The 12,692-nt window shown below is 37.0% G+C and overlaps 2 protein-coding genes across 2 annotated transcripts; both read right to left on the bottom strand.

Annotated features, from left to right (window-relative positions):
• Positions 1–1,690: 1,690 nt before the first annotated feature.
• On the bottom strand, positions 1,691–5,740 carry LOC109021651 (transcriptional regulator DEF1-like). The gene is made up of 3 exons (XM_019004333.2): positions 5,241–5,740; positions 3,769–4,047; positions 1,691–2,937 (listed from the first exon to the last, which is right to left on the bottom strand). Exons 1-3 carry the CDS (start codon positions 5,592–5,594, stop codon positions 1,837–1,839), a joined length of 1,734 nt encoding a protein of 577 aa, XP_018859878.1. The 5' UTR covers positions 5,595–5,740; the 3' UTR covers positions 1,691–1,836.
• Positions 5,741–6,619: 879 nt separating this feature from the next.
• LOC109021654 (probable galactinol--sucrose galactosyltransferase 5) lies at positions 6,620–9,944 on the bottom strand. The gene is given in 5 exon segments (XM_019004338.2): positions 6,620–7,192; positions 7,311–7,535; positions 7,537–7,688; positions 7,845–8,022; positions 9,399–9,944. Coding segments are annotated over 5 exon segments (1,674 nt in total).
• Between the last annotated feature and the right edge of the window lie 2,748 nt (positions 9,945–12,692).

Genomic DNA, 12,692 nt, shown 5'->3' with positions numbered 1-12,692 from the left:
ATGTAAAGATTCAATGTGTTCTAAATGTTATTAGTAATACTGGTACTTTACTGTTCTAATATACTGATATTTGGAAATAGAGGAATGTTATATCACACTCTACTGTACATTATACTCTCCACACACCTCACATAGTTTTTTTTTTTTTTTTCACCCTAGCACGTTAGGTGTGCTGGGGCTTCTTCACACAGTAGAGTGTGAAGAAGATTTTTTCCTGAAAATAATCCATTTTTTTCCTTCTAGGTGGTGTTTTTACCCTTTTTTTTATACATCTTTTGTGCTGAGCTCTTGCTTTTATATGGAATGATGTTTCAAAGCACCAAGTAATATGTTACAGATCATAACCTTCCTTGTCCAACAATTCTTAGACTTGAGCATAACTTTGTCATCATGAACTGGGTTTTTAATGCTGCAAAAACCCTTTTCATAATTGAGTTGTGTCAATGTGCTGGACAAAAAATTGTTTTCTTCTAACCAGATTTTTATTCTCCTAGACACTTGAATCTATTATTGGTTTTTAACCGCAACAAATAGAATATCCTGCGAGCCATGGAAGATGTCTGTCTTGTAAACTACTTTTATTATGAGGAATCTCTAACACATTACAAACTCAACAGAGTAGTATAATTCAAACACCACCCAGAATATTCTCCCTGAAGCTGGAGTAATTAAAACCAACATTGATTTGGTGTTGACTTAAATTATTTGATGTGCTATTATTTATTTAGTGTTATTTTTGCATATTGGTAGATATGGAGAAAGAGATGGGAAGACGTTATAATTTGATCGTTGGATGCTTCTTAGTCCTCTATCAGTTGATATTCATATTTTGTAATTTAAATAATTTTTATAATAGATGGTTTTTGTACGTTTTTTTTTTTATTACTTTTTAAACAGATTTAACCTTTATTATGTTGAAAAGAAGACAATGGCAATTATCTTCCCCACTGTGGCATGCGGCAGGCAGGCAGAATTAAAAAAAAAAAATCTAACGATAATGAATGAATTTCTTATGTTATGGTTGTACTCCTTAAAATTATGATGTTTATTGTACTCTTTTATACAACAAAAAGAAAAAAGTAATTTCTGCACAAAACCTTTCAAAATGATAAAAAGAGGACAGTGAGAAATGAGAAATGAAGGTTAAAAATATATATATATATATATATATAAATATATATATTTCACTGACCATGGTTGCGGGCCAAAGTCGGGTCGGGCCAAAATGGTTCTTGGGCGGGCCAATGTGCAGGCCTAAACACAACCCCACTTCAGAGTAAAAGCTCGTCAACCTCTCTTCTTCTCTTCTTTATTACCATTTTTTCTCTAGTCTCATGACCATTCATGTATGCCAACTTCCCACCAATGCATATTGGTGGCTCTCTTTCGAGATCTATCCACCACGAAGACCATTGGTTAAGAGTAATTAACAAATTGTGTATCCTAAGTTACATCATACGAACCATTGGGATGGCCGACCAAATATTAAAACACAAGATCCAGAGAGATATTAAACACTGGAATAAAATGACACTGTCATCCTCATGTTTATTGTGAGAAGAAGAAAGACAATTGTTGTGTGTTTGAATTTACACCAACGAATATGATTATTTTTCATCATTTTCACCGTAATATTCACGATACATTACACCAACGAAATAGAGTTTATGAGACATTAATTTGATAAATATAGATTGCAAGGGACTAGAAATTTTAAAAACTCAGTCAATCCACTTCCGTTTATCGTCTGTATACACAAATAAAATTCAAGACGAGCTCCTCACACACTCCAGCGCAAACAAGATAATTTTGGGGGAAGAAAGCAAAGCACCTATACTATCGACCAAACCAACCTCTTGGGGGCTGTACGTCCCCTTCATTCATCAGCTTATCCAGCACTATATTCAGGTCCACCGACTGGCCATTTTCTGTTAGCTTTTGAACTGTTGCCCTCACATGGTCTCTTGGAAATCCCATAGTTGTCACTTTGTCGATCACATCATCAATGGGAACCCTGTTCCCTGTTCCCGTAGAACCTGAACCACTACTAACCCCAGATGCGGTGGGCAAGGCTTGCGGTAGTACTCGAGCAGTCGGGAGCTGTGGGTAGCCACTTCCACCACTCTGAATTACAGAAGGAGAAGTGAGTGTTGGTTTCACCGCAGGAGTACTAACATATTGAGGAGATACACCATAATGGTACGGTTCGGTAGGCCCAGATGGTGGACCATATCCGGAAGAAAAACCTGAACTGGATCTGCTTGATGGTGGCTCATACATGTGAGAGGGTGCCCCATAAAACTGTTGTGGGGGAGGGGGTCCACTGGGTGTCTGAGATGATGGCTGACGAAGGCTTGGTGGGTAGTTCTGTGGAGCATAAGGTAACTCTTCAGCATGGTGGCTTAATGCAGGTTGAAGTTGCGTGGGATTAGCGGGTACAAGAGATGGATGCTGCTGAGGCATTTGGGGTGGTGGCTGGGAGAACTGTTGTTGAGTGGCCGGTTGAAACTGTTGATGTGGTGGTGCTACAGGAGGAGGATGAGACTGCTGACTTAGAGGTGATTGATATTGCTGATTTGGGGCTTCTGGAGTTTGTCCAGTTGGTTGGAAGTAAGGGTCACGCTGAGGAATAGAAGGGATCTGGTTCTGAAGCAACTGGGGAGGGAGTTGAACTGGTGGTGAAAGATTCGGATGTGGAGAAGGTTGAGGTGGAGCATTAGGGGGAGGAAGTGCAGGGAGTGCTTGTGGGTTATTAACAGGCGAAAGATACTGGTGGGACTGCTGAGGAGCAGATGCAGCCTGCTGCAAAGAATCCACTTGCACAGTATTCTGGGTTTCTGGTTGTTGGTCTACCTTGGACACTTTTAGCTTTGCATGCTCAAGCTGAGCATCAAGTATTAATTGCTTATCCTTCAATACCTGTACCCCTGATTGCACCTGCATGTCAATGAACAAATATCGAGTGGGAAGAATGTAATGATAAATAAACCAGTGCAAACATAGCTAGAATGCATAATATACCATAATTTCAGATCCAATTGATTTAGAGATCACTGCTGCCCCTGACTCTTGGTTTGGGACATATATCTGGGCTTTTGCTAGCCCCAAAGCAAACAAGTAAGTGAACACTCTAATAAAATTGATTGCATATATATCAGTGGGAAGCCCAACTTTGCTTTCAAAAGTTTTCTTTTCCCAATTCCTGCAGTAAGTTTTGGCTTCCCGAAAAAATGAGCAAGTAGTTTCAAACCCTAACTAAATTATTATGAAGATCAATGGTATCTGAAGGAAAATTCTAGCACTTCATAAATATTCTTAAAGATCACCAACATTTGGAAGGAATGGGTGGCCGCATTACACTGAACAGGAATGAATCAACATGAATATGCATGCATGTAAATACTTATGCAGCAAACATGGATATATACATCCTGCATGGACTATGCCACTTCTTGGTGGCACATGCTTATTAGCAGATTTCCAAATTTTAACAAATATCAAGTTCAATTCACTTATTTGTTACCTTGTAGAGTGTGATGAGCAAACTATTCATCTTTTTTTCACAAAAAATCCACCTAACTAGATGGCTTTCCATCCACTCACCACATCAAAAAATGCTTTCAATAATGATAAATTATAGGCAATCAACTTAAGCTGTGAGCACATGAGTTCACCACATCCACCAAATTCAATGAAATTTCACCCAAATACCAGATGCACTTCAGAGTTTCTGTTGCAATAAAGGATATGTCAATAATGAAGGGATACCTCTCTAAGAATATTCTCCAGCTGCCTCATTCTTCCATCGGTGCTTCCATGATTGTTTCCAACAGACACCTTCAAATCATCTACAGAATTCTCAAGGTTACGGGTTCTGCTTTCCAGCTGCGTTAATCGTGCACTAACACCTTCCAAAACATGTAGCAAATTATCTGCATGTTTCTTCATTGTTCGATCAATCTCAGACACAACTGCAGAATCAAAGACACTTTGATCCTTCTCTATAACGACTTTTGCAGGTTCAATGGAGTCCAAAGAACCGTAATTCTGTATAAACATAGGGACACCAATTAAATGTACACGAAGGGAATACTTAGAAATAGATAAGACAGTCTATCATCAATAGCGCAACAGCACATTAGCACTCACTTCAAGTTTCAAACACAAGAAAGAAGGAGTATTCCAACAAAGGCCGCTAATATTGTTAATCCAAAGGAAATGATAAAACAACATACATACAAACGAATAAGTCAAAATGAAAAAGGAGAGGGGAAAAAGAAAAATAACAACAAAATCCATTTGAATTGTCTCACGACCTAATTTTTTAGCCTAGTCAGAGTAAACAAGTAAAAGATGAACCAGAAAACTAAAAAAACTTCTAGTGCCAGCAACTTAATCCTCAGAACAAGGGCTAGGGCCCAATTAGTAGTTTTTTTTATATATATTGAATAAAAATGCTGGACTCTAGACGTACTAATGAGCACCAATCAATATATTTTTTTTCTTCTTAGTATGTGAGGATTGGGTGGTAGGAAGATGTTCAAAGCGGTAAGAACAAATATGATTGCCCTAAATTTTTATTTTCTTTTTCAAACTAGCCTTTCCTGATTAAAACCCCGAGAAAATCCTCACATATGTCAATTGTGCTCAGGGTCAACCGTTCAGATTCTTTACCATCGTTAGCCTTATCAAAATCTGTATTCCATAAATCATAAGTCCTCAAATCTAGGTACGGTGGTCAGGGGGAACTTTTCTCCATGAGCATATTTGTTAAACTGCACTATTAGACACAGGAAAAAAATTTAAGGTTTGCTTGTATATTTGTTTTTCACTTGAACCAATGCATTCGAATAATATTCACCGGTGCCCAAATTTACAAAAGCGACTAGTTCTTCCCGACACATCAATCCACAATAATCCATCAACAGCAAAATCATTTGGCTTAAAAAAATAGTGCATCCACGACCAATATATCAATCGAAAATCATAGTAAATCAACATTCCAATTGAGTCCGACGTCAACCAATGCCTGACCCATGATCACCAGCGCAACACCTTTCTTAGACAAATCATTATCCCTACGCCACGATGAATAGTCACGTTAACTAAGTAAACAGATCAATCAATCAAATACACACTACGATCACCATTGGAGCATTAGAGCCTACCAAAAAAACACATAGAAAACCTAAATTACCAAGTCAGCCACGAGAGAGAGAGAGAGAGAGAGAGAGAATTACTCTAATAGGATTAGGAGTGTCAGCGGATGTGGTTGTGTTGAGCTTGGAATCGGAATCGGAGCTCCATGCCCGAACGGAGAGAATGGGGGTGGCATCGAAATTGGGTGACGGAGATGTAGCAGCTCCGAGAGGGCGAATGGGATGGAAATCGTAGCTGGGCAAGATCTCCTCCTTCTGATCAATACCATTACTAGGAGCTCCGCCGATTTGGTGTGTGTGGTGGGTGTGAGGATCAGCCCCTTCTTTCTCCTCTTCCGGATGATTCATTAGGTCGATGAAGTCTTTGCCATGCGTCGCCGCCGATCCCTGCGACAGATCCATTATCTGCTTGTCCATGAACGGCGTCGTATTCATCGGTACCTCACCACCTAAAGATATCGGGAACTCTCTGTGCTATATTTATATATGGAAGTCGCGAGCGTTAACGAGAAAAACAAGACGGAGAAAGAAAACGAGCGTGTGTAACACAAATCATATCCAGCGGTTCAAAAATGTTTAGGTTCTTCTCCAAGTAATGTATTTTCTTCGCAGTCTTCTACTGGTGCTGGGCCTTTCTTCTTTTTTGCTGGGCCTTTGTTCGACTCTACGTTATTTTTTGGGTTGAAGTTCTTTTCAATTTTCAAATATTCTGAAAATATATCATTATTATTTATTATTATTAACTATTATTTAATATTCTATTATTATTTTTTTAATATTATTTACAAAATATTTTAAAATATTACTGCCCAAACGCAATCTTATAGTCCTTATCAAGGTAAGAAGCATCTCAATCATGGCTGAAAATATTTGATAAAAAGGAAATTATTTATACGGATTTTAAATATATATATTTCGTGGCATTCGTGCAAAACTATTGTAAAAATAGTTACGTTTTTTCATAGGAGTTATTTTTTCACAAATAACCAACAACATTACACTTGTACTAATTGTATTGAATATTGGAGTGGGGCTTGGTTTGATTCGTACACAAGAGAAAAATTATTTTGTTAGGATAAATTATTCTCATCAATTATTATTTGTCACTCACACCCTACACTTTATGAAAAATATTTATATAATTTATAAAAAATACTCTCACACCTATGAAAAAATTATAAATATGAAGTGTGAAAGTGAATATTGACTGATGCATAGGATGCCTACTTGCCAAAATTCAAAATACTTTTGCACAGAAAATTAAAAAATAGTCACTGCTGGAAAACGAACTGTAATAATACATAACTTTCGTATTGCTTAATTCACTTGGTTACTTTCCCCATCTTAGGGGAAAAAAATAAGTCATCGTACTTCTAAATTTGAAAAAAAGAAAAAAAAGAAAAAAGGCCTTGGAATCATCGAAATCCCAAGGGAACGTAACAATAATCGGTCCCCTAAGTTCAGAAGATGTACTCAACCATTGATGAGTTAGAAGAACTAGGCCATGGTACTTGAATAACAACCATGAACTCCTTGTACTCAAATGGTACAACCTTGTCATCAATCTTGCAAGCTATTGGATTCTCTGATGAGAAAACCCTCATTTCTCCCGTGCCCTTCACGCCAATTTGAACTGAGTTGCTAGCCTCAATATGATCATTGAAGGCTAACGATTGAATGGCTCCACCAGTATTCAGCATGTTCACCAAGCCAATTGGAGCAAATTGAACAGATGTTCCAGCCAAAAAGGTCACTGGAGAAACAGTAATGAGCTCGAAATTGAATGGTTCCAACGATATCTCCACGTTCTCCGATGGCTTGGAGAGGACTAGCTTCTTGGCCTGGTGATAATACAGGGCAAAAACTTGTACCCCTTCAATGGAAATTGGTTTCTTTCCACTCTTCCACTCAATATCTTTTGGGTTAGCTAGAGAGGTGACAACATGGGAATATTGGGAAGCACATTGGTTGCGCCTGGTTTCACGACACCATCCACCTCCTTGGCAGTTGAATGCCCCAAGAACTCCAGTGTACTGTAGGGAAAAAAAAAAGTAAAACAAAGAGAGTAAGAATATGGAGATATCAACCTGGAACGAAACAAAACACATGCATATATATATATATATATTCAACGTCTCGATGTCCGGCCACCTTGTTCAAGTTCCAGATTTTGAGCATGGTCTTTCCATCATGCAGAGGGTCCTCGAAGAGGCAGTCTCGGCTTGGAAGTGCATAGTGTTCGCAGCGCAAAATGGAGCCATCAGGCAGAACAAGGGTCTTGAGCAGCTCAAAGTTGTGCTTTCCAACAGTGTCGCTTATATAAATAGGACCTCCAGAAATAGCCCGCGCTGCAGCATGGAAAGCAGCACATGGGTTGAGTAGATTGGATTCATTGGAACATATCCCAATCTGGGTGGATGAAGTTGCCCATCCATAAGCTATTGTAGGCACAGTGCACCATGTGACACCCCTGCAGCCAAAATGTGCCATTTGGATCACCAGATGGATCAGTGCACCAGAAATCGTCCCCTGTATAGCAAATGTAACACGTTAATTAACATTATTCGAGAACATTTTTGAAAATTACTAAGGTTAAATAATGAAATAAAAAGGCTAAATTAATTAATTTCCAAGAGAAAATTATTAAAAAAAATGAAAAACAATATTAGTGCAGCAGTGACATACCAACACGGCCGAGAGAGATGGCCTCGATTCCGAGGAACATGAAATCGTTGCAGTGCTCCATGCTAGCGAGTACACCATTTCCGTTGAAGTGCTTCCTCACCGAAGCCGTCAATGCCGTGTAATATGCTTTTGCTAGCTCCACTCTTCCACCGTAATTCTCGCACACCATCTCCAGCAACTAAGCAAAAATTACACCACTGAGTAGAGAAAAACACACGCATGCGTGCGTACGACTGTAAGTGAAGATAAAAACTGGGAAGAATAACTAGAGAATCAATGAGTACAATGCATGGGGAAGATGAATATTTCACACTCAGATTTATTAAGAAGACGTGGGTACAATGTAGTGGGAAGGGCGCCCTGCTATAAACAAACTGTCATCTCTAACAAACTAACAGATTTCTCTTACTAAATATAGCTGCCAGATAATAAATTGAACAATACAAAAAGAATAAAATAATGAGTAATGCAGATAAAGACAAAATAAAGAAATCATCCTTTTTCATCATGCCGTGTTGCATGTGGAAGTGGTGTTGTGCGACTTGTAGTTGCAGCAGGTGGTATACGACTTGTAGTTTGTAAATTGGCTGCATCTTTATTTTGTAATAGCCTTCCGCAAGATGGAGAATAGAGGTTAACTATTCACATCTTGGATAAATGAGACTAGAGGAGGTAAGAGGGCAAAGCTTTTGTAAATATGTCGGCTAGTTGTGACTGAGAGGCAACATGGGCTGTGGTAATGCTGCCATCTTGGATTTTGTCTCGGATCAAGTGACAATCAAGTTCAATATGTTTGGTGCGCTCATGGAAAACATGATTAGCAGCGATGTAGATGGTTGCTTGATTGTCACAATAGAGAAAGGCAGCTTGAGGGTGTGAGATTTGTAGATCATTAAGGAGATATCGCAGCCATGTGAGCTCTAAACAGGTGGCTGCCATTGATCGATACTCAGCTTCAACTGAGGAACAAGATACCACGGATTGTTTCTTAGATTTGCAAGAGACAAGTGAGTGGCCAAGGAAAATACAGTAGCCAATAACAGATCGACGGGTATCGGGACAAGATGCCCAATCAGAATCACAATAAACCTTTAGCTGCAATTGTGATATGGAGGAAAGGAGGAGACCTTGTACAGGGGCATATTTGATATACCTGAGAACTTTATGGGCAGTGGCTAAGTGTGTGTCAGTCGGTCAATCCATAAATTGGCTTAAAAGTTGGTCAACATAGCAAATGTCAGGTCTTATGAGAGTAAGGTATAACAAACGACCAATGAGTCGACTATAAATACTAGGATCTGAAAGAAGTGCACCAAAATCCTTGCTGATTTTGAAATTCTGCTCTAAAGGCAATTTAATAGGCATGCTGCCAAGGGTACCCGAATCAGCTAAAATGTCCAAAGCATACTTTCGTTGGCATAAATGAATACATTGGGAAGATCTAGCAACTTTCAAGCCAAGAAAGTAGCGTAAAAAACCAAGATCTTTAATCTTGAACTTGTGGTTCAGAAAAGATTTAAAAGAATCAATGGAAATTTAAGAGTTATTAGCTACGATGATATCATCTACATAGACTAGTAAAGCAAGAACAAAATCTCCATCAAGTTTGGTGAAAAGACTGTAGTCGGCTTTTGATTGTTCAAAACCAAATTCAATGAGAGATGTAGAGAATTTAGAGTACCATTGTCTAGAGGCCTGCTTAAGGCCATAGATACTCTTGAGTAGTTTGCAAACTTGGTGAGGACCTCCTTTTGTATAACCAGGTGGTTTGTGCATGTAAATTTCTTCAGATAAATCCCCATGTAGGAAAGCGTTGTTGACGTCAAATTGGTGAAGAAGCCAGCCATGTACTGCTGCCAGGGAGAGTAAAACCCAAACTGTTACAAACTTTGCAACTGGAGAAAATGTCTCTATGTAGTCAATCCCTTTCTGCTGTGTAAAATCCTTTGCTACAACCCTGGCTTTTAACCTCTCAATTGTGCCATCATAATTATATTTGATTTTGTACACATATTTACAAGCAACAACTTCTTTACCTGGAGGAAGGTCAGTGATAAGCCAAGTTGTGTTCTGTTCTAAAACTTGTAATTCATTATTCATTGCCTGACACCAACCAGTTTCAAGTTTTCAACTAACTAGCTAATTGAACGTACAATATTGTACTGTGAGAGTTTTTTGGGTCAGTAACGGAAATCGTGTCGAATTGGATGGTGAAACTGAGTTTAAAAGTATTATGCTCATAAATATATATATATATATATATATATTTATATATTGCATGGATATAAACCATGAATCTTCATATATATATGAATAATATATATTGTTATGCCTATATATATATATGTTTAATTTGTCTATCATTTCAAACTTATACATGACCCTAGTACTTCTTAATTTAAAACTTAGCTTGTAATTTTGTCAAAATTATGCAAAAACGACAAGTATTGGTCTAGTTGTGATTTTTATTTTTATTTTTATTTTGACACACATGCCATTTCGGTTGATATATATGGAATCCCATGATTAATTTTCTCCCTAACTTTGCCTGGCCGCACCAATCAAAATGAAATCGTTTGGGGGAAGTGATTAATCATCTTATATCTTTTCAGTTTTCTTTTTGCCTCTTTCGACTTGGGACAGTTTTACAGTGGAATCTTAAAGAATAACTTATACTTTGTTGAGTCTTACTAGCTATAAGCGGTTTGGTACATCAAAATTACATACCGACGCTGACATGATTTTTTTTAGTTAAGAGAAAAATAAAAAAAGAAAAATTTTGAGAGAAGAAGAAGGTAATTCTCTGTCTCACGAAAATTACTTTCGTCTCAATTCATACCGTTTTATTAAACGGATGCCTTACATGTTAGCATCGATACGCTGTTTGGTACGTGAACTCGCTTGCAAGAAGACTTAGGTCCCGTTTAGATTCAAATATGAGTTGAATAAAATATTATTAGAATATTATTTTTAATATTAATATTATTTTGAGATTTTAAAAAGATGAATTGTTTATTATATTTTGTATGAAAATTTGATAAAATATTACTATAAAAAATTGTTTATTTGCGATCAATTAATTCTAACGAAATGATTATTTACAATTAAAATTGGTTGTAAAAAGTCTTTTAGTCGTAATAAATTGATCATAAATTTTTTTTTTTATAGTGAATTATAATAATAAGATAGAATGAATTGAGGTTACTTTCAAATCTAAATCTAAAGAGAAGGTATCCAATTTTGAATATATGCGATTCGAATTTATCAATTGGCTAGTCATTATGCCTGATCCAACTGAACACGTAGCCCGATGGAGCAAGGAAGAAAAACACCCAAGAAAGGTGCAAGTCCAAAGAAGTTGCAGTTGGTATAGTACTTATTTTTAGCAAAAGTTGATCATTTGACACGTCTAAATTTCTTGAGAAAGAAAGACCCGAAAGTTGACACGTGTCGTTCACCCACAATGGCTTAGAAGAGCTGTCTACATTGTTTAACTCCAGAAGAGCTGTCTACGTTGTTTAACAAGAGTTTGACACAATACATATAACGGAAATTCTATTTGCTGTTTCATTAATGAATAGAAAAACATAATTTTTAAAAAAATATTATTATAATTTTAAATTTTTTTAAAATATAACTGTATAAATTTATATAAATAATCTCTATTTAAGAATTGTATGTAGACTAATTCTTCCTATAATAGTTTCCGATGTCAAAGCAATTTGGAGCTTTGTTTGTTTGTTTTTTATTTTTTTTATTTTATATAGGGACAATGTTCTTATTCAAAAGTGTGTGGGCCTTTTTCTTTAGGCTCATATGGGCCATATGGTTGTGGGCTTTCTAGTTCAACTCCAGCCACTAACGCAGCGCCAAGTCGGGTTCACTGTGCCGAAGTTGTATAAAGAATTCGTCCACTCTGTGCGGTGGCGTGCCGACCATCGCCCTTGCAAGCAAATGAGACCATCATCCATCGCCTCATAGTGTTCACCACTAAAAAAAGATTAGGTGGTACGTGGGTGAGTACAGTATTGCCACGTGGAGACTCGGCGTTGTACCGAAAAAATGGAAAGTGTAAGGAAACAACCGTTTGTTTGCTCAACTAGTACATGATGGTAATTTAAGGTGGGGTTCACGAAGCGACCACACGTGTGGGGAAAAATCGACGTGTGATTGCTAGATTGTTGAATGACGCGCGCTTGTGGTTGTAGAGCGTCCAAAGTAGTATTTTAATTAGAATAAAGCTACTCTGCCCTCCACTTTTGACCGCTCCAATCGCTGGTCAAAATTTTTTTTTTTATTTAATAATTAAGAAAGTGATTTTAAGTATGTTAATATTTTTTTATTTTTTAAAAATATTTAAATATATTAAAAAATTATTAAATAGCACATCCAGCAAAAGGAGTGGAACCACATAGTAACACCACTCAATTAATTATAACCCAACTTTAAGGTAGGAGGAAATTGGAATACGATTGTGCGGGTACCGTACCTGTAATGCTGTCGTGTTAGGCATGTCTAATTTTCTTTGGAGTCTGGATCATACGTAGGAGTTGAGTATTGCTATTCATAAGTTTAATATTATATATTATAATTTTTTTATTTTTATAATTTTTTTATAATTTTATTCTTTTTAAAATAATTGAATTCTTTTACTCATCATCTATATAACATACATTTGATAAAAAAAATTTTAAAAAATTATAAAAATGATGATGTGTGATATATGAGACTTAATAATAGAATTTTTCGAGTTAGATTCTCTCCCGATTTATAATAGGAGCTAGAAGATTAAATAATAAAAAATTATGCAGAAATGTAATGGAGTTAGGACGTGCCCGGTCCAGGTTG

Source organism: Juglans regia, chromosome 10 (genome assembly GCF_001411555.2).
Source record: "Juglans regia cultivar Chandler chromosome 10, Walnut 2.0, whole genome shotgun sequence".
In the NCBI taxonomy this organism is placed as follows: Eukaryota; Viridiplantae; Streptophyta; class Magnoliopsida; order Fagales; family Juglandaceae; genus Juglans; species Juglans regia.
Note: the sequence above shows the minus strand (reverse complement) of the source record. Positions and strands in the feature narration are given on the sequence as shown.

Coding starts and splice junctions, on each gene's coding strand:
- LOC109021651 (XM_019004333.2), bottom strand. CDS start 5,594: ATGAATACGACGCCGTTCATGGACAAGCAGATAATGGATCTGTCGCAG. Junction 4,048..5,240: donor ACACTCCTAATCCTATTAGA/GTAATTCTCTCT, acceptor ATGTTTATACAG/AATTACGGTTCTTTGGACTC. Junction 2,938..3,768: donor TGGAGAATATTCTTAGAGAG/GTATCCCTTCAT, acceptor ATTGACATGCAG/GTGCAATCAGGGGTACAGGT.